Source organism: Aulonocara stuartgranti (genome assembly GCF_965226115.1).
Source record: "Aulonocara stuartgranti genome assembly, chromosome: 7".
Taxonomy (NCBI): Eukaryota; Metazoa; Chordata; class Actinopteri; order Cichliformes; family Cichlidae; genus Aulonocara; species Aulonocara stuartgranti.
This window is the reverse complement of record NC_138945.1, coordinates 25,460,692-25,486,872: the sequence shown is the minus strand read 5'-3', so window position 1 is coordinate 25,486,872 and position 26,181 is coordinate 25,460,692. Positions and strand designations below refer to the sequence as shown.

Genomic DNA, 26,181 nt, shown 5'->3' with positions numbered 1-26,181 from the left:
ATGTACTGCAGTGAAATATTTATTTATTCTTTCTTTAAACTGACAGCATTTGGTGTTGCTGTATTTTGACAAGATTTCATATTAGATATTGAAGTCGGCACAGCTGTCCAAATAGCATGAAGCGAACGGGGGATTTAATTTTGGCATCTTAAACCGTTTGTGTTGTTGTGTTTGATCGTAGAAGAATTTTATCAAAGAGTAAAATTTTATTATTTCTCCTGAATATGGAGGTTTTTGTTCCATGGTTTTCTGCTCTATTTAATATCAAGCAAGAATTCCTGAACCTTTTTTGTTAACCCTTTGTTTTGTTTGACAAGGGTAGAGGAGTTTTATCTTCAGTTAGACCAGTTACTTTTAAATTAATGAATAATAAAAGTATAAAGGCCACATGGGATTTCATTATATAGTTTGGTGAGTAGCCTCTCTACATCAAATGTAGCTTACTTGCGCATTTGTAGAGTTTGCAGGCCTGTGCAATGTCTCCTTTACTGAGCTTGGTCCTCTGCCCAATAGACGGCCTGACTCCATTGACATCATAACGGGGCAAGATTGTGTCTAAGAAGATGCCTCTGTTTCAAAAAAACCACAGCAAAGAATCCAGTGACAACACTTAAAGCCTGAAGAGAAAAAAAACATCTTCTAACTTCTAACTTTTACTGATGTGCAAGAAGATCTGAGTTTCAGAGGTTTTAAACTGAAGGATCGATGAAATCTACATGATTTTTCTGATGTACCTCCTGTTCAGGACCTTGATTTATTGATTGTGATAATCTTTCACTGAGTTCGGAGCTCCCACCCTGCAGTTCCCATGGTGATGCACCCATGAATGACAAGCATGTGCAAACAGAGCGCTCTGAATGGGGCCTTTCGCCGGTGCCAGCCGGCTCAGTGGAGCCCGCTCCTGAATGCCAGAGTAAAAGGCCACTCCACCCCAAATTGTTTGACAAAGACTGAACTGCCGGGCCTTTTTTTAGCTTGGCATGCCTCCATGACCCAGACCTGCAATGTGGTTATGGGGGTAAAAAACCAAAAAAAACCCAGAAACTGAAAGGGGCAACGACATGCATGGGAGAGAAACAAAAAAGGAGACTAGTGTGGAATCGCTTCTGTAACAATACAGGACAAATCCCCCAGAGGTTTCCTGTGAGGCATGCTAAGCAGAGCTGACTCAAGGGACAAACACCAGGTCAGGGTATAGCCCTGTTAGATAATCAGAAACAAGCTTGGTAACGATGACACGTGGGGCTAGTCAGGCTAGTGTGTTCGCAGTTTGGAGGTAGGCAGAGAAAATCATGAATTTAAGAGATATTTAACTTCCGTAAGAAAGGTTTTTAATTGCCTGTTAATGTAAATATGGTAAAGCTAAAAGTGTAAATGTTCAGAAAAAAACACAAAAACAAAAGAAAAAAACCTTACATTTCTGTTGAGAATATACTAACATGAAGCAAAAAAAGATGCCAACCTGGAAAATGTATTCCTTGCATAATGCATGATGCTGCCAAAGTCGTATACCTCTCCCAGTGAGTCGACCTCCCCTGGTTCCATCTTCAGGAAGTTATACTCCTGCCCTTTTGATGGACAAACAGACAAAGAACTAAATGCAGAGACAAACATCTGCAGCATCAGTATCCATTCCCACATATTTATTTCATCCTCAACGCACGCATGCAGTAAGAGTACCTTGTTGAATGTTGTCTCTGATGATGCTTACATGCTCATCACGGTCCGGACGTGTGTGTTCATGCCAGAAGCCAATCACGTGGCCGAGTTCATGCACAACGATGCCAAACTTATCACAGTTTTTTCCTATAGAGATGGCCTGAGGGCCGCCACCTCTCCTCCCCACATAGGAGCAACACCTGCCGGTCAGCGACACTATTCAGGTCCACATCCTGCTTTTATTCCCCCCCATGTTTTTAACAGGTTAACTATAAAGAGAGGTATATGCCCACTTTTAAAGAAAATATTCAGTCTGAGCTTTCCATCTTTTATATACAGTCTATGGTTTCTGAATAGAAAACAGTGGAAACAATAAATCTGGTCAAATAAATAAATAAATGAATGAATAAGAGCTCCAATAATTTTAGTTTAGATCATTGTGCGGTTTTTTTTCTAAGCCAATAAGCTGAGACAAACACTTCTGTTAAAAAACCGATGACATCATAAAAATGTTGACATGCTCCCAACTTACCCACAAGGTCTGTAAGTGAAAACAATGTAGCTTTCTTCAGTCGCCCTCTCTGTGAACGTTACACAAATGTGTTTCTCCCAGTGACGCATCGCCTGACGGAAAATGGCTCGCTGACTGCCTGAAAGGAAACTCTGAATTAGACGTTGACAGTTTCAGGATGTCCAAGCTGCACATGGCAACAAAGACTCCTTAAAGCAGTGGTTTTTAAATGTTTTTGTGCTCAATGCACACTACAGGGCAAGCCGAAGAGTTCGAGGCCCAGCAAGTCTGCAGAAAATAACCTCTATGCCGTCTGGTATGTTGTCAGTTCTTTTTGGTTGAATTGTCAGGTGGATGCACTGTTAAGCATTACACCTAAAATTCATTTGCTTTTTGATATCCTGCAACCATCCTATCATGGTGAAATCAGATGTAAGACTTATTGTTGTCCACCAAAGCTCACCACTGAAATTTCCGCTGATCACGTAGGGGATGATACCATCAGGCCATACTCGCTCAGGTCTGGCGGTGGCTGCTCTCCTCTGTCGACGGAGGCTGTGTCTGTCAGCAGCCCTCTCACTCCTTCTGTTTTCACTGGAAGTGGAACTGTTAGCTGTAAAAGATAGATAGGACGTTCAGGGGAGTTTGTTTTGATTATGATCCCCTTATTTGCACATTCAGTTTGAATTCCTAACATATTAGTTGGGTTTTCTCTGTTTTGACACCTGAGTTTGTGTGGTTGCTCTGGACAGCGTGCTGTGCATCATCAGCTCCTTTGAATAAGCGGAGGTCGTCTTCATCCAGTGCGATGTCTCCCAAAAAGGCAGCTATGAGGATAAAAGTTCTCCGATAAATTGAAGATATATAACTTTGTGTTAAAGTGACAGGGAGGAGAATTTTAGAAAGCACCTCTTAAAGAGCAGTCGCACAACAACATGAGCATAAAGTCGCTGATATCAAAAGTCTCTGTGTTTTTGTCCTCATTCGATTACATGTTTTTTTAGAGCTGCTATTTCTTCTTGTGGTTTGCTCATGTTCACCTCTTCCTGCTGCCTTATTTTGTCTTTTATGTTTTGACTCTTCTTATTAGTTTGTCCTTCAGTGGGACTTTTATTGGATTGTCTCATCTACTTTAACAAGCTTATTAAAGTCATCTCTTTTTGCAACCTGCCCTTGGCTCACAAACTAAAACATATCTGAGGACTGTTTGTGTCCTTTTAAAGGAAGGAAGGAAGATGTGAACTGAATACATTACAGGACTGTGACCGTGCTGATGCACCATGTCTAACTAAACTAAGTAAACTGCACAAGTGGAAGAAAAACAAAGAGTGGAAGGCCAAAAACCTATCTACAACAGATGAACAGCAACTGAAAGTCATGTCCTTAAGAAATAGGAAAAAACGTCTAGAAAGGCCCTGACAGAGGATCTGAGAGACGCATCTGGCTCATCTACTGTTCACTGAAGCTTCATCAGAAATGGTCTCAGTGGAAGGACGGCTGTCAATAAGCCATTATTAGGAAAGAGAAACAGAAAGGAAAAACTGAGGTATACCAAATTACACAAGAACTAGACTGATGGAGTGATGAATCCAAATTGTTGATTTAAATCATTATCAAGATATATGGAGGAGGTCAGAAGGCGAGGGAACGGTGTGTCCACAGCTGTCTGTAAAACACAGTGGACGCTCTGTCATGGTTTGGAGTTGCATTTTAGTCAGTGGTGATGGAGATCTTGTCAAAATTTGTGGAATTATGAACATAGAAAAATACCACTAGATTCTGATCCGCTATGCAGTATCACCTGTAAAGTGTTTGATAAATTTTTATTAAGGAGACCAATCCACGAGTCTCATGGATTGGTCTCCCCAAAGCCTGGACCTCAACATTACTGATGCAGTGTGGGATCATATTTGATAGAACAGAACAAAGAGCAGCCAAAGAAGAGCTTTGAATGTCCTTCAAGAAGCCTCTAGAACTATTCCTGAAGACTACATAAAGACATTACAAAAAACCTGACTCAGACTCAGACTGTGTTAAAGAATAAAGATGGTCAGAGCAAATATTGAAATTCAAACTTATTAAAATTGCACTCATTTTTTTTTTTTACCTTATATACTGGCTCTCCATGTATTCTTGCTTCAATAAACCACTACACATATTTTCTATACCACAACATAAAGAAATGAGCATTGGCTCTTTCATCCAGGTCTGTATATAAAATGCTAACAGCAGATAAAATGGACTGAATTTGCACTTTGACACAGAAAACGAGTAAACTCCACAAATTCACAGAGGTAAATGCCCCAGAGGTAGATTTGTAAAGGTCTCATCAACTTTTCTGCAATACCTTAAAAAAAAACAAAAAAGAAAAAAACAAGTTGCGTCACTACAGGATTTCTTACAAAGTCAGCAGTGCAGCAAACACAGTAGAAGACAAAAGTGGTGAAACAGCTTCAAGATATGGCATAGCTCAGTGTCAGCTGCAGAGAACTGTTAAAGAAGAGTCTGACAGAAAACTGGGCTCTAATAGGCCGTGGGGAAGTGAACAAAGAAACCATAAACTTCTATGCTGAACTACAAGATTAGCTACACAACATCTTCCAGTGGCCAACAAAGGTGAGAGTGAGGAACACAATTAAGGGTTGTAGATAACTTTCAAAACTCAAGGATGACATGAAACGCTCTTTGAAAAATAATATCCGTCATATTGGCCAAGCAGAGCTGCTCACTTGAGTCTTTCCCTCTAAATACCTCATTTAACAGTGTGTGTAACAACCGTTGAAAGTACAAACGAAAAGAGGTAGTGGGCCCTGTGTCAGCCTTTGAAGTAAACTCACTCAAGCAAAGGGTGACTGTAAATGACTGTCACCCCTGCAGTGTGCACCCCATGCTCTGGAGCTTGAGGGATTTCACCACAGTCCAGCTGAGGGTTGTGCTGGCACGGCCTCAGTGACCTCAAGTCTCCAGGCAACTCCCTCAGAGTGGAAGAGTGGTCTGTTTTGAAAGCTTCAGAAGTCACAAGTGAAAAAGGAACCCCAACCTGCTGGAGGCCCAGGATAACCGCAGTGAACTGTTTGTTTTATATATATATATATATATATATATATCTGTGCCATTGCCTAAACTTTTAGTTATGACAGTACAACCTATTTATATTAAAAACACAGACATGTACCATGTACCACTGCACTTATGTTAATTGAAAGTTATGGTATTGTCTTGACTGCAGGTATTTAAAGTTACTCTTCATTGCATTTAAAAAACAACTACTGTACTTTAACACATTAATTTCAACAGATGCAGTTTCTTGCATCTTGCTCACAATACTCTGTCATTATATTAAGGAAATATGACATTACTTTATTTTGGAGCATGTATTTATTTTAACTCTACCAGAGTGCTAATGTTAATATTACTGTTATTTTACATGACAGACCTTTGAAGTGTAACAAAATTTACACTGTTAAACACTAAAATTGAAAAAATTGAAAATACAGTAATAGTTTTTTTTAAAGTATAACATGATTAAAAGAACAATTATTTCACTAAATAAATTAATTTGGGGTACATACTGTGCTGTGTCTATAGCATCACTGTCACCTCTACATCTCTTTCTTACAGCTGAGTAAAGATAAAAACATGCTTGCTTTACTTTGAAAAAACCCCCACATATTAATAAGTGTAAACAAAAAAATAATTGGTTGAACTTTTTCAGTACAGAAAGTCTACATTTGACTTTAAAAGTAGTCCTTTTTGTAAATACCACTGCAGTTTGCAATGGCACAATCGTTTTGTTTGTCTTTTAAAACTGCATTTACACCATTTTCATGTCGTTTAACAGTTTTTTTTCTTCTTATTAAACTTGATTTAATAGCTTTAGGTTAAAAAAAAATCACTTTTAGTTCCAGAGGATGTGAAACATTTACACTTTTTGTATTTAAACATATTGTGTAACATCCTCACAATCGATTAGCTGCTATTCTACATATTTTCAAACAACAATAAAATGTAAAAAATAAAAATATGTAAATATTATTTTTGGACTGAAAATATTTTCCCTGGTTTAAAGTTTATTTACATCCAGTCTTCACACCTATTAAGCTGAGAGCATCATTTTTTCTTCTTTTAAAGGGTTATCCTTTAATAAACATCTAGCTCTTCTCACAGGGATTGGAGCCTTCAAGACTTCGAGCTGTTAGCCAAAAATACACCAATAACACACAACAAGAGAAGGAGGTATCATGTACAGTAATATGGACAGTACCTGCTTTACATGGATCCTTGTAGTCGATTTCGTCCCCGAGGTCAGTAAAAGTTGCGTCCACAGTCTCCCAATCAGCCGCCAGAGGAACGCAAAGACAAACAAACAAAAATCTAGGGACGACTTCCATTGCTTTTGATCAAATATGCAGAGGAGGTAAAGTTTGTAATTGTGCTGCAGTAAGAGAAAAAGGCGCTGAAAAGACTCTCCTGCCCAGCGGCGCTGTTTCCTCACGTCTCCATGCTGCTGCAGTGATTTCGCTGGCATCCAGCCCCGAGCGCACAGCAACGCACACACCCATGCCTCTGAAGCCAGAGAGGTGCTTCACCTGCTGTCAGGTGACTTAGGGGGCTTTACATCGGACGTAAGCGCGGGTAAAATCCGTGTCATTTCTTTCTGTGTTAATAAACATGTTAGAAAGATTTAAAATTAAAGGGCAAAAACACCTATAGCAGGAACACAAAGCTGACATGTAGCCCATCCTGTATTTGTGCACTACAACTGTTTCTCGACAACCTACATCTGTTAAATAAGAGAGACTGGGTCTTGTTTGTGTAACAGAATCCCGATACTGTTTATGCCTCAGAGACTATCACAGGGTGCTGATTCCTGACCCGCTACACCACCTGCAGGCTACAAGGTCCACTCACACGTTAGCTCTGAAATGCGGGAATACTGACTCAGCAGTTAAGAGAGGAGCTGACTCATAACTGAAGCTAAGGGAAATAAAAAATAAAAAAAAAGAAAGAAAGAAAAAAGAAAAAGAAAAAAAGTTTATTTAATTATTTTTTGCCAAAAGACTTACTATCCGTCTTATCTAATTTCCAAAAACAAACGAAAGAACTGTTTATTTATCTATATTTATTTACATAACGTACAGTAAGATTTCCCATCAAAAGAAATTATGAAAGTAATGTGTGATGAGGTTTTGAAACTTTCTGAAAGGTTTACTGTAGTGATACTGATAGAAGGGGACTTCTATCGTGAGTGATTTAACATAAAATAATAATAATAATAATAATAATAATAATAATAATAATAATAGTAATAATAGTAATAATAATAATCTGGCACATTAATCCTGTAAGACACTTAGGAGCAGCTGGAAAAGGCATCCACCTGCTCCAGAAGACTGAGGGATGAGACTGGAAATCAGACCAAGGGCACCTGGTGGAAAGGTGGGAGATGAAATACACTCAAGAAAGCATGTGAAATGATATAAACCAGAGCTTACTAAATATAATAAAATCCAGCAATCATGTTTTTGAAATTCCTACATAACAGAAATATAAAATTCGTTTTTTATTGTTAATGACTGCTAATTGTTGAGTGTGGAGCATTAAATTGATTTGGCTTCTGAAGTGGAACATACAGTATCAGACAGCATGTGACTCATCCTGTGTTATTCTTTAACCATTTGGTTTACTGATTGTTAATCAGCTAAAAGAGTTCATTTCAGTTCAGTTCCACTGAGGTTTATTTATATAGACCAAATCAAAGCAACACTATACAAGCGGCACTTAGTGAGCAAGCAGTTTGTGACAGTGGGAAGGAAAAACTCCCTTTTACCAGGAAGAAGCCTCGAGCAAGGAAATGAGTAATGAAAAGAGGTGAGTGGAGGAGTGCTCAGTGCATCACGGTGTATTGCAGGGTTCCCTGCAGCAGTCTCAGCCTATAGCAGCATAACCAAGAAATGGTTCAGCCTCAAAGAGAAAATCCTTCATGTGGACACTTTATATTAACCCTGTATAGTATTTATCTTGTGAATCATCTGGCATTCAGTTCCACTAAAATATTAAAAGGAGTGTGGAAAAAAAGTGTTTAATGTTTATTTGCAGTAACAGCTTTGCACAGTGCATATGTTTACCACTGAGTGGCACTGATGGGTAAGTTGTAGATTCAAGTGAACTACCAAAAGAAGTCAAGGAAAAAAAGAAGAAAAAACAAAACAAGGAAAAGTATGAGTGAAAACAAATACCTGGACAAAGCTGTGGAGTCATTCAGAGAAACACTCTGAGAAGAGAGGAAGCACCTATGCGTGAGAGTTTTGTTTTGTTGTGCAAACTCTTAGCAAAGTTTTCTACAAGTGTGATGTGAGTGGGAGTCAAAGACTCAGTCCCACAAGCCTCACTCCTCCTCTGCCACCACACATCTGCTCCTGAGGAGATGGGACCCTGATCAGGAGGAGAGCTCTCTTCATCCCTCAGTCTGTATGGCTGAAACCTCCAGAGCACTGTAAGGAGAGGAGCCACCAGGAAAAGAAAAATCCTTCATCCTGAGACAATATTTATGTTTACCATCTCCCAGGCTGATTGCTCTCCTAAATTTGGAGTGATGCCCCAGTGCTGGTGCAGGCGGGTCGTGCTTTGTGTGGAACTGGGTGTACTGGTGGCAGTCCTGGCGGCTGGCAGCACAGCTCAGCTATTTGAGAGGAGACAAGCCGGGTCATCGTGCTATGGAGGATTTGACCTCTACTTTGTTTTGGACAAGTGAGTGCTTTTATTTTTACTTGATCACAGAAGAGATCTGTGTGACTCATCGGTGCTTTTTGAAGGCACAGGTGCACGCATCATTCAAGCTGTCATCCAGTGGCAATGATGGGCTGCTAATTGCCTGACAAAAATATGCTAATATGATGTAACTAGCATGTTTTAGCCTACTGAAATATTAAGGCCTTTATAAAGCTGAAGGTAGGGTCTGAAATAGAAACTGAATCGAATGTGACCGTAAGTGACATGCATATAATGCATTTTTAATTTTGAAATGTCACCAGCTTGAGAATTTCTGATCACACCAGTAGAAGCCTGATTTAAAAAGAACAGACTCAGTCATCAGATTTGCTAATTTCCTAACGATGTACCTGCCACAACAGTTCAAAACTCCAAGTCATGATATGGCATTTGCATTGTGAGATACAAACTCATTGCTGCTGTGACCTACACCATCAACTTAAAACTGAATGAGTTATCAACTGATTTTCTAGGTGATCAGTAGCTTTGAATCACTGTGCAAACAGCTTAGGAGGTAAAGTGGCCCCTGTTGCCACAATCTGTGTCAGTATGTTTGACGTATGCATTGAAGAAAAAGCACTATATGAATATCTGTGAATGAATGAGTGTGGGTTGCAGGGTAAAGAGCATTCAGTGGTTAATAAGATTAGAAATGCTGTATATAAAGGCCAACATGGTGAAAAACACCAATTGGAGTTTTGGAGTCTAAAATAAAGCCTTTAAATGTGTTATTTTGTACAATGTGAAACCCCAAAATATTTCTATTCATATAAAAAATGTTGTTTTTTGTCTTAAATGGCTTAAGTGATATTATAGTACTTATCTTAGAATACTTATTGTTCTCAGCTGCTATTGCGGTATCGTCCCATTTTATTCAAGGAAACAGTCGCAGGTTATAAGAGACTCAAATGCCATAAGCTCACATAAGGGTTCAATTAAATGTCATGAGGCTAACATGACACTGTTGAACAGGTCAAGTCACATCAGTGTGCTGTTTCATAAATTCTCTCTTAAAAGAGCTGTGCATACATAAATCAAAAACACGCATATCGTTTTCTTTTTGCAAATCACCTCAAAGTTGTAAGAACTGACATGAAGTATGTTTACACGGTGACATCTTCATGCATTCATCAGCGGATGATAAACTGCCCTGCAGGGATTCCTGTTTTCCAAAAGCGGCCGCTCTTCGCTGACAGGCGCTGCCCACATCCAGACCCAATTTCATCTCTCTGCGCTTCGGTCTGCAGAACCCTTTCTCCATTAGAGCCAGATGTTCCAAAGATCCCGAGTGTTTGGCTGTCTCTGCACTGCGACTCACATCACAGGATAAATGAAAACATAAGGGAGGAGGTGAAGGGAGAGTGCAGAGAGAGAAAGGGGCCACAAGAAGTTGTGCACATTTGCTCCACGAGTCTCTTTAATTACAGCCTTCCACTTAGAGAAATCAGCTGGTTGTTTGTGTTGGTCTGCACCTGTTGCAAAACCTGGACCCAGGAGGAAGCCATGTAAGGATCAAGTGGAACTATAACTTTGGCTTGGAGTAAAAGTGGGCAATAAAGTCACATAAAAAAGTGAGATTTTTTTTATGAATAATATACCAAGAATAGCATACCAGTCCCATCCAACCTTATTTAGCATAACAACATAGCTGAACAAAGTGCTTTCTAGTTAAAAAAAAAAAAAAAAAAAAAAGAGCAATAAAAAACTAAAACAAACATATACTAAAAGGAAAATAAATAACAGCAAGACATACAAAATGGAAATAAATAGACAATAAAATGTATAAGAAATAAAATGGGAAAAAATGAATAAAAAAATAAGGAGGTTAAAAAATGATTGAAACTGGCAAGACCTCTGGTACTAAACTTAAAATGTCTTGGAGAATATTTATGATTCTAGAAGCTGTTTAAAAATATCAGTTGTTCACACTGATTCCATAATTTGGTGTCCACAACAGCTAAAGCTCAGTTGAGTGGACAGGGGACAAGCGGACAGGGGACTGTCCCCACTACAGGTTAAATACCTGGACTCTTAGACAGCTGTTTTAGAACTGAAGAAGCCTTGTGGATGAAAAGTTAAAAACATCTTCACGAGCCAAAAAGAAGTCCAGTCACCTTCTTTTAAAGCACTCAACACCAGTAATTTCCTCTTTTTTCTAAAATATTTTTACACAAAAAGATTCAGGTGATAGCCGATAATCACAATAAGAATACTCTTTAACTAAAACTCCTTTAATAAGTGTCCACCTTGTTCTCCATCACTGCTGCTCACTGTCAGTGAGAATAGACTCCAGTCCTTCTTTCTGCCATTATATTGTATGCAGTGCAAAAACAATCTTTAATTACATCACATTACAGGGTTATAAGGAGATCTAGACTTTAAAGGCAGTTTCCACAATTTCACAGATATTCAGTGTTTCTGTCTTTCAGCTTTTAATGTCACGCTTTTCTTGTCTGTTTTGATGACTCCCTTTTTATTCTTCCTAATTCTGGAAGCGAAGAAGCTAAACAACAGTATAACAGCATTAAGTTGTTCACTATTAGAGTATTTCTAAGTTCTTTCTTAGTCAATTGTGTTGCATGTCTTTTTCAGTCAATTGTGAATTGACTTTTTTGTGCCAAAGCTCCTGTGTGTCACTGAAACCGCTGAATCTTTGTTTCAGGTCTGGCAGTGTGCAGCATTACTGGAATGAGATCTATTACTTTGTCGATCATCTGGCTCACAAGTTTATCAGGTACAGTTACGCACAAGCCGTGGCACTATAAGAGTAAAGGGGGGGAAGAGAACATAAAAACATGTAACAATCATCTCCGGTGTTTTTGTTTTCCCAGTCCTCAGCTGCGGATGTCTTTTATTGTATTTTCAACAGAAGGAAGGATTCTCATGCCTCTAACAGAAGACAGGTGGCACATATACTAACACACCTAAATTTAATAATTCTTTTTATTTTTGTTGTATCATCCCCTTCTGATCAGTAGTTTTTGTCCTTTTTCACGTGTCAATAATAAGAGATCAGATTCGGGCGGGACTGGAGGAGTTACGTATGGTGCAGCCAGGCGGAGACACCTTCATGCACAGAGGATTTCAAAGGGTAAGTCATCTGTAAAGTCAATGAAAAACTGACCCTACCCAACAGTATGGCATCTGAGCCTTTAAATGAGGCCTTTTTAAAGTTTATAGCCACTGACGCCTCAAAACTTCCCTCTCAGGCCAGCGAGCAAATATACTACGGGACTGGAGATGGTAAGTAGATTTTTTCTTTCTTTTCTTTTTTTTAACACTTAATCATAGTAAAGTCTTTGACCCAAACATTAAAATGAATTTCACTCCTAATTCAGACACGTTAGAATCACTCTATAAGGAAACAATAGAAACACAGCTGCTCTTCACATCACAAATATGTTCAAAATACTTAGAGATTGTGCTCTCAAAGATTTTTTTTTCTTTTTAGCGTTTTAACAGCGCTTCCTTCTGTGCTGTAGGTTACCGGACAGCCAGTGTCATCATTGCCCTGACGGACGGTGAACTGAGAGAAAATCAGTTTGACCTGGCTCAAAGAGAGGTAGAAGAATCCGTGTGAAAAGAAACTTACTAACACTTAATTAAGAAGTTTATGAACAACTATTAACTTAAATAGAAATTTAAAGCCTGTTTTAGTACAAAGCATAAGATAATGTAAATACAGCGTACTGCGTATTTTCTTCTCACTATATTGCTCAAAACACTATTAGAACATTAGAGAACCTAAAGTGTGAATGCATGCTGAACTACTGTACAGGGAATGCAGAATTATTAGGCAAGTTGTATTTTTGAGGAATAATTTTATTATTGAACAACAACCATGTTCTCAATGAACCCAAAAAACTCATTAATATCAAAGCTGAATGTTTTTGGAAGTAGTTTTTAGTTTGAGCTATTTTAGGGGGATATCTGTGTGTGCAGGTGACTATTACTGTGCATAATTATTAGGCAACTTAACAAAAAACAAATATATACCCATTTCAATTATTTATTTTTACCAGTGAAACCAATATAACATCTCCACATTCACAAATATACATTTCTGACATTCAAAAACAAAACAAAAACAAATCAGCGACCAATATAGCCACCTTTCTTTGCAAGGACACTCAAAAGCCTGCCATCCATGGATTCTGTCAGTGTTTTGATCTGTTCACCGTCAACATTGTGTGCAGCAGCAACCACAGCCTCCCAGACACTGTTCAGAGAGGTGTACTGTTGTCCCTCCTTGTAAATCTCACATTTGATGATGGACCACAGGTTCTCAATGGGGTTCAGATCAGGTGAACAAGGAGGCCATGTCATTAGTTTTTCTTCTTTTATACCCTTTCTTGCCAGCCACGCTGTGGAGTACTTGGACGCGTGTGATGGAGCATTGTCCTGCATGAAAATCATGTTTTTCTTGAAGGATGCAGACTTCTTCCTGTACCACTGCTTGAAGAAGGTGTCTTCCAGAAACTGGCAGTAGGACTGGGAGTTGAGCTTGACTCCATCCTCAACCCGAAAAGGCCCCACAAGCTCATCTTTGATGATACCAGCCCAAACCAGTACTCCACCTCCACCTTGCTGGCGTCTGAGTCGGACTGGAGCTCTCTGCCCTTTACCAATCCAGCCACAGGCCCATCCATCTGGCCCATCAAGACTCACTCTCATTTCATCAGTCCATAAAACCTTAGAAAAACCAGTCTTGAGATATTTCTTGGCCCAGTCTTGACGTTTCAGCTTGTGTGTCTTGTTCAGTGGTGGTCGTCTTTCAGCCTTTCTTACCTTGGCCATGTCTCTGAGTATTGCACACCTTGTGCTTTTGGGCACTCCAGTGATGTTGCAGCTCTGAAATATGGCCAAACTGGTGGCAAGTGGCATCTTGGCAGCTGCACGCTTGACTTTTCTCAGTTCATGGGCAGTTATTTTGCGCCTTGGTTTTTCCACACGCTTCTTGCGACCCTGTTGACTGTTTTAATAATTATGCACACCTGATATAGGGTGTTGATGTCATTAGACCACACCCCTTCTCATTACAGAGATGCACATCACCTAATATGCTTAATTGTTAGTAGGCTTTCGAGCCTATACAGCTTGGAGTAAGACAACATGCATGAAGAGGATGATGTGGACAAAATACTCATTTGCCTAATAATTCTGCACTCCCTGCAGCAATAGCCACGGGTGATGTCACAGTGGCTATGTACATCTTTCATATACTGTCGATAACAGAAACCTCTTGTGCATAACTTCCAGATGTTCCCAGCAGTTGTCAGTGACATGAGAATAACTACAATATAGCTGATGGAGCTTTTAAGTTTCAGCCCAACCAAATTCTAATGTGATTCAGTGAGCGTTCACCATTTCACTGTAGCTTGTTTATTCTGTTTAATGTCTCACTTTCTCTCAGGCTGGCAGAGCACGGCAACTGGGTGCCACTGTGTACTGTGTGGGAGTAAAAGACTTTAATGAAACCCAGGTAAATCTAACAGTTAACCCTTTAAAGCCGGTCGGAGCGGGCGCGCTCTGTTTTGCTTAACTATTTTTAAATCCCAGTAGCACTGCAACCACGTGAGCTAGCGCAATAATTTTTTTTGCATATGAAACCGGAGGAGTTGTACTTACATCTTATGCCATCAGCTTGTCCTAGGTCACAGTTTCCTTCCACATATAGCTTTGCAAAAACTTCATAAAAAGCACTTGCAGGAACAAAAACACAATATTCCAGAAACACGCTTTGCTGATCCAATCAGCTGTTTGTAATACTTCCTACGTCCATCAGCACGAACTATCGCATGTCCACCATGACCTGCCCGAAGCTGGAAGTGACGCCATTTTGCGGAAATGTAGTTTTTTACCATCAGGGCCTAGCGAGCCTGTACTGGTGTTTTTAAAAGTTATGTTTGACTTTATGACTTTCTGTGTCATTTCTGGGATGCTTAGGACTCATATTGCACTGCTGGAAATAGTTTACTTTGATGCATGTGCTGTTTTTTTGCAAATTTGCAGTATAATATTTATTTTAGTTTTTCCTGCATTATATAAAAATTGGTGTATTTCAAAAATAAAACTATGAAGACACTCAAAATAAATTTCCTGTGGTGAGAAACTATTTTGTGCAACTTTTTTGTATTTACAGTTTTGAGGGATAAGCCTCTTAAATTTCTCTAACTAGAAATATATGTTAAAAAAAACAAAAACGATCTTCAATTGTTTTGTAGTTTATTGCACTTTTTTGCAATTTATGTAATTACTATAAATGTACTGCATACATATTATTAAAATTTGGGCTATAATGGTTGTATTGATGTATATCAACTATGATATGATATAAGCACTGGCGGACTTGGTTCTATGGTAGGTCTTAAAGGGTTAACAGTTAGAAGATCAATTAATCAGTCAGCTAAAGAACAATTTAACCATGTAGACATTTTTCTCCACAGCTTTCAACGATAGCTGACAGCAAGGATCACGTCTTCCCTGTGAATGATGGATTTCAAGCACTGCAAGGCGTCATAGACTCGGTACTAAAACACAATAAGATCGCATTATATCAGTGGAAGGTCCTGCACTAAGTTAAGCTTCTGATATTATTTTCTCTTTCAGATCCTAAAGAGATCATGTATTGAAATCCTAGCTGTCGAGCCCTCCAGCATCTGTGAAGGAGGTGAAGAAACTTGAACTCAAAATACTGTCTCAAAATGCAAAAGCTTGATGTATACATACACCTTTCTACTTACACTTGATCGTTACTTTTGATATATACTCCAAATTATACACAGACAATTACTAAAATCACACTTTAGCAACCAAACTTGGCACACAGGTACATCTTAGGCCCATAAAAGTTTTCATCATCTATATCAGATATTATGACATTATACTATGACATAACAGTACTGTAGCATCGGTATGGACCAGTAGTCCTACTGAGAGCACTTCCCTCCCTAAAACTCACTCTATAGTATTCCAAATTTACCACAAAGACAAAAGTTGATTAAATGATCAATTTAATCCCACTTCAGAATCCTTCCAGGTGGTGGTGAGTGGAAATGGTTTCCTTCATGCCCGAGATGTACAGAAAGTTCTCTGCAGCTTCTGGATCAACGACACTGTTACTTTGAGTAAGTACCACTTGCAAAGTTTTTCATTTTAATTCATTCTTAGCTGTAATTTCACCTCTCCCATGCAGACTTTATTTATTTAAACCATCACACCATTATGTTACCCAGCTCTCCAGCCCTCTCATTTTTCATAGAGCTTCATTGCAGCTTTCTCTCTCATTGATTTGTTTTGACTAATTACTAATGTTACTGAGGCAGTGATACATGCTGAGGGCTAAACAGCAGACTGGCAAGACTGGCAACCAGTTGGTGAATGTGATGAGGCTACAGAGCCAAATACTTCTATGAGTAGTTGCTAAAGACCAAAACACAAAGCAAAACTAGAGTGAATATAGGCTTACTGATCTTACTTTGTGCCTGTAACTATTTGCTAAAACTTTTGCGAAATCATATTTTGAAGTGTATAATATCTTACACGTGTGAGCTAATTATGGAGCTCTGCCCCAACAAGACTAAAACTCTTCTGTTTATATTCAGTCATTGCTTTGGACAATGAAATCCACCTCCACCCAGTCAGTGTGCACAAACTCAAACAGATGCCTTCTATAACTTCTTTATTAATGCTGTAAAAACACAAGTGATGAGGGTTATAACTATATCTTGATGCTTGCATCTGGATGTAGCAATGCTATGTTTTCAGAAATCCACTTTTTTGGGTTATAACTATACCTAAATGAATAGTTTCTCACTTTGAAATATTCTTTCAAAGACACACTTTGTTGCAGAAAGTCAGACACTCTGATGTATTTAACTATTTCAATCAGGAGAGATCATTTGGCAGTATTAAGCATGCTTATTGAAGTCAATAAACAGAATCCATTGCAATTAGAACAGGATTTCCTGAAGTTGAGATGCTGGTGTGATGAAGACAGAGGCTTGGGTGGAGGTCTGAGTGACCAGGCTGAAGTGGTTATGGAGAGAAGGCAGATGCACAAATGAGATCCAAAAGGCAGAAGGACAGAAGAGCACCGAGATATAAAGAAAATGATTGGACTACAGCAATGATGTCAGCATGGAGTTTGACAGTGTGAGAAAGTGGAATTGACGTAAAGAATAGCCGAGCAGTCAAGCACCCAGGAAAGCAGCTAGATGAGGGATTAGAGATTCTCCTTATTGAACTAAAACATAAGCTTCTTAACGTAGAGTGGAGTTAGCTTTGCTCTTTATATAGATTGGAAACAGAGGAAGAAAATGAGTTTGTTTAAAGTTTGCAGGTAAAATACTTTTATTGCAGGATAGCATGTTTCTGCTTTTTGCCCCTCAGCACTCAGGGACCCTGCTCTGTAATTTTACACCACCACTTACAGCTGAATAGTCAGGGGGAAGAAATTGGAAACTGGAACCATTTTTTATCTTAATTTTTTATTTAGCATGTTTTGAAACTAGTGATTGATGATTGAGGAGATAAAATTATTAGGAAAATGTTTACTGGGGCAAATGAGCAATACAATCATTTACCTGTCGAGAGTTGTCAGAGTGGTCTCTGATACCCAGAGGGGTCTGGTTATTAGGATTAATACAGAGTCAAGGACCTTCTGCAAATACTTCACTTTCCAGAGCTGGGAGTAACAGCCATCTTTTATATACAGTTTGTGGTTGGTGTTTGCAGAAAGAAAAATGTGTGAATCGGTTCAGCCAACAATTATCCTTTAAATGATCAGCAGAATGTATTATTTAGGGATTGCCCTCAGCATTTTCTTCATTGTGCTAAATTTACTTTGGCCAGCGTGGGAGTACGATGGGTGGGGGACAGCAGCTCTTTGTTGGCGATGTAAATCCTCGCCCTCATGAAAAGCCATCAGCGCACTCTTCCTCTCCTTTTAATCAGCTGGTATAGCGCTTTACGCATCTCAGATGTCTAAAGGGGAATGTGGATCTCATCAGAGACGAGCACTGTCTTTGCACACTCCAGACACTCGCTCAGCCAGGGTAAATAAACCACAGCCCTCCCTCATTTGCTTCATTTTCCATAAGAGCAGGAAGTCCAGGAATTCAAAAAAAAGAAGATATTTTGAGGTTTGAATCTCCTAAAGTTACAGGACTGCAAGAGGAAAGTGAAGTAAATTTTTCCTTTGCATCACTCACAGCTTTCTCTTTCATCATGGATACTCACGTAATGTGTAGTTTACTTTGCTGTGTGCAGTGCTAAATATAAATTTTCACATTATTTCATTTTGCACAGTGAAAAGACCTTTGGTGGTGAGAGATACCTACCTTTTGTGCCCAGCTCCTGTTCTGGAAAAACAGGGAACGTAAGTAATCGCTGCTGCAGGAAACTTTAATGAGCTTCATTACTTCTTATCAAAGTGTAAGCAGTATACACAGCTTGACAGCATGAAAGTGTTTTCATCTGTATCGCTATTTATAATTGCAGTAAACATCTATGAGCACTAAGTATGCAAACCGAGTCCTAGTTACGCTCTTACCTTTTCTACAGGTCTGCCACTCTCCACGTCAGCATGAATAATGGCCTGAGCTTCATATCAAGCTCTGTCACAATCACTGCAGTAGCTTGTGTAAGTATAATGGAAACCAGGAGGGGACAAAAACAATCCCCACACATTACCTCATGGCTAAAAGTATGTGAGGAACTTTATTGACTTAGAAGGAGAATTTGCACATAATGACATAACGTCACAGAAATTTGTCATCTCGCACGCACATTATGCAGGTTAAACCGCTCGACCCACTGCCACAGTGTTCTGCAGTTCATTAGTGGATGAATATAAATAGTGTATCTATGAGCAACATATCCTCAATATGTCCTTTTGTTTGTAGTCTAACGGGACCTTTGTGGCCATCGCGCTTCTGATCCTGCTGCTCCTGTTGACCATCGCTCTGCTGTGGTGGTTTTGGCCTCTCTGCTGCACTGTGGTATGATCATGAAAAACTTACATCCCAACTAAATTAGCGATGCTTATTTTCACAATTACATGATTCCGGTTGTTGCTCTTTGGTGCGATAACAAAAATCAGGCACTGTCTTTTTGGTTTGCAGGTCATCCATGAGGCACCTCCACCAGTAATAGAGGACATTTCTGTAAGTGGAGTGTTTCTTTTTTCTATTCTTTTTTTTAAAGTTCCTTCCTAAATTTCCCTTTCTTAGAAATAACGTATGCTTATTTTTTTCTTTAGGATGATGAAGATGGTTTTCCAAAGAAGAGGTGGCCCACGGTAGATGCGTCATACTACGGAGGCCGTGGAGTCGGGGGTATCAAGAGAATGGAGGTAATCCAGAAAGCAAACTGTAAATAGATCAGTACTGCATATGTATAATAACTATCGTGCATATTTCCCATTAACAACAAGTATCGACCAGTTGCTCATGCTGGCTAATAGAAATCAAATTCTTGGCTGTACAGTTTAAATTAATCAACCAGCCAAAAAATGTGATTTTCTTTGTTTTCTTTTATTTAACTGAATTATCTCCAGGATTAAACTCTATTTATTTAATGCGATTAAACTCTATCATGGAGCTATGTCCTAATGGGGATTGTTGAGAGGAGATTTAGGATCCAAAAGTGTGGGAAGCAGAAGAACGAATGTTTAATGAGGGGTGATCCGTTTCATTGTAGCTTATTCCAGAATCCAAAATAAACAGTCCAAAAGGAGGATACAAAGAGGAATATGAGGAATACTAAAGAATCTAAGGAGTGCAGCCAGAGGTCTGTACTGCGGAGCAGGATCTGGGCTTATCTCTGTAATTGTTAACCCTGGGTTTTCTGGACTACAAATACAGTTCACTTCTTTATTGGGTTGTATCACCATGGTAACTTCTACTGTAGAAGCACCATGAAGTCACGACCTACTGACCAATCAGTTCTCTGGAAAATAGCATCAGTATTCCTGGAAGAGCCCTCACACCCTCTGTTTTTCAGTAGCATTTAAAGTTTCAAATCTGACTCATTGACTTCCCTTGTTGGTTGCAAAGAATTGTTTCTGTTTATAAGCATTATTATATAATACAGGACATCTGTTTGCATTTGTGGATTTTAAGTCAAACTGTCATCATTTAGCATAAACGGGGCTGCAGCTGAAAGAATTGAAACTTGAACTGTCTGTATTGTATGTTTAACATCGTCATATTTTTCTAATATTATAGTTTCATTTTCACTGGTAAAATCAGCTGCTTGTCACGCTGTACACTACACTGTTTGTGATTAGTCAGATGCTCCTTTAATGTGTACCATTTGGTTAAATTAACAAGCTGATAATCAGCTTCCTGTGACCGCTCATCCTGAGTGCCGACATTAGGGTAAGCAAACAGAAGATGATGGAAAGATATTGTTTCTTCACAGTATGAGGGCAATATGTAGATGCACACATAAACGAAGGGCTGACTGGGGTTTAGACGCAGGAGGAGAATGAGGTGGAAACAAAGAGGGAAACAGGAAGTCATACAGGAAGCAAAATTAACACAGAAAACAAAAAAAACTCACGTTGAAAGTAAAACAGGACCAAAAAAAACCCAGACAAGAATACTAAGACTTAACAAGGCAACACAGAGGGGCATGAGAACATGAAAATATGAAAGCACTCGGGCGACTATTACAACTAATACTACTATGTCGGTCAAAAACCCTGTGACTATATATTTATATAGTTACCAGTCTGCTTGTGTGCTAGATTGCATGCTATTTGAGTTTTTAAGTTGCTTGGCAACCTAAAAACATCGGGCTCTTGTTGAATCTTACACAAGTGAAAATGAAATTAAAATGTTCTAATGTGATTGTACATTTTATTTGGTGCTGCTGACTAGGGCTGGGCCATATCATACCGTTCACGGTAATACCGGTGTAATGTTGGGCAACGATAAGAAAATGAAATATCGCTATAGAATATGGGTAAAACGCGCATGCGCAGTGCTTTGTTTACATACGCACATGGCGGCGACGCAGAATGAGAAGAGCGAAAGTGGATCGTTGAATGAAACCGATGAACCAGAATTGGTTTGTAAAAATGCAGCAACTTCAGTGGTGTGGCACTGGTTTAGCTTTCGTCCGTCAGATACACAACAAAGCACTATTTTTGGTAGCGCATGCTAGTGGGCCGCCGTTATTACCGTGTTTTTTGGAAAATACGGCACACTTAAAATCAATCCTTTGATTTTCTGACAATCGACAGTGTTATAATCCCGTGTGCCTTATGTTTGAATTCTGGTTGTGTTTACTGACCTCGAAACGATTTTATGTCGTACACGGCGCTCGAAAATTTGTCAAATGTTTTAGTACGACTTTGCTAAGCTACGAAGCCGCACCGCTTGATGGATTGTCGGAGCATCGTAGGCAGGAGCCTCACGGAGTGATACATACTGTGCTTCAGCATAATGTTACCGTATTGTGTGTGTATAACCTCTTTTTAAGTTTTGTGGATATTATACATGGTTATGCTGAGGATATGTCGGCCAATTTCCACTGGAAATGCCTTTTGGTTTAACTGTCAGCAAGGAATTTGCATTTGCACTGTAAGCTGCTTGTTTAAGTGAAAATACATTGATGTTTGTTTGTTTTTTGCACGTTGGGGAGTTGTAAAGTATTTTGTCTACTTTCAATTATATCGTCAGTTATATCGTTATTGCAAATTTTCAAATGTATATCGTGATAAATATTTTTGGTCATATCGCCCTGCTCTACTGCTGACTGGTTTCAGCCTCACTGATATACACGTGGCAAGCTTCACTCTGGCATTCAGCTGAAAGTAAATGCTCAAAGACGGGAATGAGATCAAACAGTAGTACAGCAAGCATACACAAGAAAACAGGAAGCAAGTCAGCCTTTGAAAGAGATGAGTATGCGACTCTGTGCTGGACGGCACTGAGTCACTTTGTTGTCGTAATTAGCTCTGAGAAACAGAAAGAGTTAAGATGAGGCCCTGTGCACAATAAACTGCGAAGTCGGCATAAGTGCTCCAAAGAGTGGAGCAGTTTGGTTCATGGTGTTGAGATAAGAGCAAGCAAGCTGTTCCCAGTGTACGCTGAAATGCGAGAGGAGGAGGAGGAAGGCAACAGAATCTTCAGACCAGAGAGGACCAGATGTGTGCGTGGTTTGGGAGGATAAGGTCAAGGAGACAGTTGTCACCCAGTCAGTGTGAAGTTTTGGGTTTTTTTTTTAACAGACTGGTTGTGAAGTCTGAAGAGTCTTTGCTGTGAACACTTCCAAAACCAGCTACGGAAAGTATGCACAGCTTCATTTATGTGCCTTTTCTGCCAAGTTAAAGCCTTGGTGGCTTGTCTGGTGCAGCTGAAAGGGAGTGAATTTGAGTAATGAACTTTCAAGGCTGCTTTGACAGAAATGCTTTCACTCTTACTGTGCCGGGTTCCTTTTTTAGCTTTATTGGTGACTCTGAGAATCGAGATATTTGCATTAGAGAAAAACCCAGTCGGGCTCTTGTTGAATCTTAAGATTTCTTAGTGAATATGGTTTGAGACTTAATGCTCTATATCCTCTTGAAGGTTTAGAAATAAAACCTAAATGTAAAACGCAAATTGAAACAATTCAAGTCAGAGCCAAAGGAGCTACTTTTGTGTGTGTGTGTTTTGAGATCTTGTGGACTTCAGTGGACTGGCTTTAATTAAAACCCACACAGGAATGCTTCAAAACATGTTAACGTACAAGGAAAGAGATTTTTTTGTTTCTTTGAGTAAAAGGAAATGCGGCACATTGTGTCAAACACAAACCTCATTTACAGCAGTCACATTCAGGCACCCTGACACACGTGCAGAGGCAGTGGTAAAACTAGAACCCACTGGATGTGATTTTATTGGCTCAGATCTTGTCAGTTCTCCAGAATCACAACTTTGGTCCAACTTTTCACTTTTTTCTGGCTTCATATTTTTCCTCTTGGACTCTACTAGAGAAGCTTTGCATGACTGATGACAAAATCCTTATTTATCTTCTATCACCCCTTCATCCATTCTCTGTCTGAGTTGTGGAGCTTTTTTACCACCGTTGGAGACCACTGGAGGCTCCATACTAACGTGGCTGTCTGAAACACAAAGCTTTTCTTTCTTTTCAGGTTCGATGGGGAGATAAAGGATCGACTGAAGAAGGAGCCAAACTGGAAAAGGCTAAAAACGCTCGCGTTGTGATGCCCGCGCAGGAGTACGATCCTGCTCCACTGCGGCATTACTACAACTCACACAAATCTTCCCAACCCCACAAGTGGTACTCGCCCATCAAGGTGCTCCAGTATTTCACTTTTCATGTCCATCTGTTTGGCAGTTTGTTCATGGCCCTTCTGTGCACTGTGTTCTACAGTAGACTTGCTTGCCATAAATAAAACGTGCTATTTTGGTCTAATACACTCTCCCGACAGAGATTCTTAATGGTTAAATAAGGGTTAAATAAATCCAAAGTATTACTGTAGCTTTCCTGTTTTGAAAAAAAATTTCATCTCAGCTCTACTTGCTGGCTTTTCCTAGAGTTTTAAATCTCATGGCCATGACACAGAAATGTATTACTGCCATAAAATGTATTCTAAGGCATGGATCACATATGTAATATATAGATAATAGTGTTTCCAGATGCTCTTCTTTGACATGTAGGACCCTTCCTTACATATGTCTTCCAACACAGAAAAAAAAGACTTTATGTATGACCAGGAAACAGTTAATACAATTGGTTTCCTCACATATTAGTCAGCTGGATGGATGGTAATAGGAACCAGACATGCACTGAGCTAACCCCTGAATATGGAATTTGTTGCGCGGGTGTTATTTCAAACAAAATACATTCTTTGTTTATCTGTCTCTTTGTCATATTAAAGCCTCCTGAGATACATCTGGAGCAAAAGTGCTCCAGAGCCAGGCTGGCAATTAACTGTGGATAAGGGATTGTTGGTATTTTTATTTATTTATGCTGTTTTGTTTTTTTTATTCGTCCTCCTTTAGGGCAAACTGGATGCTCTGTGTGTATTTCTGAGAAAAGGCTACGACAGAGTGTCTGTAATGCGACCTTATCCCGGAGACAAGGTGAGGCATGAGAAAATAAAAGGTAACATTTTAACCTCCTCTGCAAGGTAACACAACTGGATATTTCACGCTTGTAAGATGAGCACACGTTGAAATAATAAAAGGATTGCGAACCAGCTATTTCAGCTTGTGGCAGGAAGACATTTAAGAGTCTGAATTTATTATCTTTGGAAAATAGGAATGTTTGAAGTTCAGGATCAAACAAGGAAAAAAAGAAAAGTGGAGTGGATGGAAAATAACCTTGAATCTTATCTGCATGACATTAACTTCACTTATCCAATAAACTAAACATTTTTAAGTCAAAGCCGCTTCAAATCCCAGGAGTATTTACTTCAAGGAAACCCTCAAGTGGCACAGCGAGTAGACAAAAGTGAAAACAACTGCAGCATTGTCTGGAGCATTGCTTTCATCATCTGCAGAAATCATTAAGAGTAGATGTTGCCTGCCTTCCTAAACTCCCAGCATCAGCACGGCTGGCCTGTCAGGAATGCTGTTTTCTTCCACAGCACAAAGTAATGGTGGAATTTTCTCTTTCCATCTGAGAGCTGTATCTCTCCAAACCTGCTAACTGCTGTGCCACAGGAGATGTTGGACTTTTCTTGTCTTAATTGCCCTTTTTCTTCATGTCTCTCACTGTACAGTTGAAGTACTTAACAAAAGCAAACTTCTGTATTGAGCCGTGAACACTTCCTGTGCTCTAATTACAGGGCAGGTGCATAAACTTCACCCGGAGTAAATCCTATCCTGCTCCTCGCTACCCCATCTACAAACACCCTGCCACACCTGTCTACACTTTGCCCCACAGCTACCAGCGCCGTCTGTCGGAGGGCAACGAGCTCTCCCACTTGCCCCCCTCTCCAACTTCAACCCTTCCTCCTCTGCCATCCACTCCTCCGCCATCCTCCTCCAGCTCGCCCATGTACACGCCACCTCCAAACAGAGCCCTGCCCTCAACCAGCAACAGCTCTCTCTCTGCTCCTCCGTCTCCTACCGGCTCTCTGCCGCCTCCACCTCAGGGTCCACCTCCGTGTAGAGCACCACCTCCATCGCGGCCCCCTCCACGCCCCAATCATGACAACCACTGATAACTAAAAACTGAAATACTGGAGGATCCCAGCTCCGAACGGGAACCTAAAAAAGGGCTTTTCACTGTGTCTTTTCACCTGGTGATCACCCACTCGTGGCCCACACCTGCCATGATATGAACTGTGACTTTGTTTTTTTAAGTTTAAAAAGTGAAATTTTTTGGTGTAAATGAGCACAGCTTTGGCTAATGGAGTTAGCATTCATTTCTTTTTTTTAAAGAAGTTTTGCTCTTCAAATCAGATAATTTGGTCAAACATTTCAAATTACCAATGAAAATTGTAACCTTTGTCTTTAAACTGTCACGAGTTTGAACAGCAGAAAACCCAGTGCTTCATCAAAGGTATCATGTGTTTTATACATGAGAGTTGGTCCAGGAAGCAATATTTTGTGAATGAATGTTCTTTGAATCACAAAAACATACATGTACACACATTGTATTTAATGGAAGTTGGTTGTTTTTAATACTATGAGTATTTTTGAGGTTTTTTGGGTTAATTTTTTTTAAAGTAAGCAGAGCTGGGCAAGCTGTTTTGCTACAAGTGTTTATGCTAAGCTAAGCTAACTGCACCCTAGCTTCACATTCATCGTACAGGCACGAGAGTGGCTTTGATATCCTCACCTAGCTTTTGGCAAGAAAACAAATAAGCATATTTACCACAGTTAAGATTTACACATTGCTGACACAAACATTGTTTGCTGCAGAGAAACTGGTCCACTCGCCTCATCAGTGTGGAAATAAATTCTTTCGCAGACCGGAGATGTTCGAGTATTCAGACACTGAGTTTGGCAGCGTGTGACGCTGTTTAAGTTCTGTCACAAATGTGACCTCTGGAAAGTCACTGTGCGACTGATTCAGCTGGCAGAACGGCAGACTCAGATTTATGTTACGTCTGATTTGTTCACACCACTATGATGTGCAATAAATCATTTTAAAGATAACTTTCCTTTCCTTCTTTTGCCCCGTGTCAGAGATTTTTATCAGAAATTTGTACACTACAGGCACCTCTGCAAATGTTTCCGTTCATTTTGAATGAATAAACTCCTCTCAAGTGTGTAGTA

The 26,181-nt window shown here is 39.6% G+C and overlaps 2 protein-coding genes across 6 annotated transcripts in view; one reads left to right on the top strand and one right to left on the bottom strand.

Moving 5' to 3' along the window:
* LOC309711790 (bone morphogenetic protein 1-like) overlaps positions 1-14,891 on the bottom strand; it is a 27,967-nt gene extending 13,076 nt beyond the window's left edge. For 3 of the 5 annotated variants that reach the window (XM_082542248.1, XM_082542249.1, XM_082542250.1), the window contains exons 1-7: positions 6,435-7,039; positions 2,896-2,997; positions 2,634-2,783; positions 2,192-2,309; positions 1,681-1,859; positions 1,463-1,568; positions 445-569 (exon numbers count right to left, since the gene is read on the bottom strand). In XM_082542248.1, the coding sequence (XP_082398374.1) occupies positions 445-569; positions 1,463-1,568; positions 1,681-1,859; positions 2,192-2,309; positions 2,634-2,783; positions 2,896-2,997; positions 6,435-6,561 (907 nt within the window). In that variant the 5' untranslated portion in view covers positions 6,562-7,039. Of the gene's footprint in view, positions 1-444; positions 570-1,462; positions 1,569-1,680; positions 1,860-2,191; positions 2,310-2,633; positions 2,784-2,895; positions 2,998-6,434; positions 7,040-14,569 lie in introns of those variants that run through there. The other 2 variants (XM_082542247.1, XM_082542251.1) reach the window with 2 other exon arrangements.
* antxr1b (ANTXR cell adhesion molecule 1b) lies at positions 8,388-26,181 on the top strand. Its single transcript, XM_082542252.1, has 18 exons — positions 8,388-8,920; positions 11,604-11,675; positions 11,773-11,844; positions 11,951-12,032; positions 12,151-12,184; positions 12,424-12,503; positions 14,355-14,423; positions 15,388-15,468; positions 15,551-15,611; positions 15,970-16,068; positions 18,251-18,320; positions 18,506-18,584; positions 18,847-18,942; positions 19,066-19,107; positions 19,203-19,295; positions 23,082-23,246; positions 23,956-24,036; positions 24,744-26,181. Exons 1-18 carry the CDS (start codon positions 8,721-8,723, stop codon positions 25,119-25,121), a joined length of 1,854 nt encoding a protein of 617 aa, XP_082398378.1. The 5' UTR covers positions 8,388-8,720; the 3' UTR covers positions 25,122-26,181.

Excerpts from the sequence above, each read along its gene's own strand:
- antxr1b (XM_082542252.1), top strand. The coding sequence starts at position 8,721 with ATGTTTACCATCTCCCAGGCTGATTGCTCTCCTAAATTTGGAGTGATG. Across the intron at positions 15,469-15,550 it reads TGCAAGGCGTCATAGACTCG|ATCCTAAAGAGATCATGTAT; the intron begins GTACTAAAACAC and ends TTTCTCTTTCAG. Across the intron at positions 18,321-18,505 it reads GTTCTGGAAAAACAGGGAAC|GTCTGCCACTCTCCACGTCA; the intron begins GTAAGTAATCGC and ends CCTTTTCTACAG.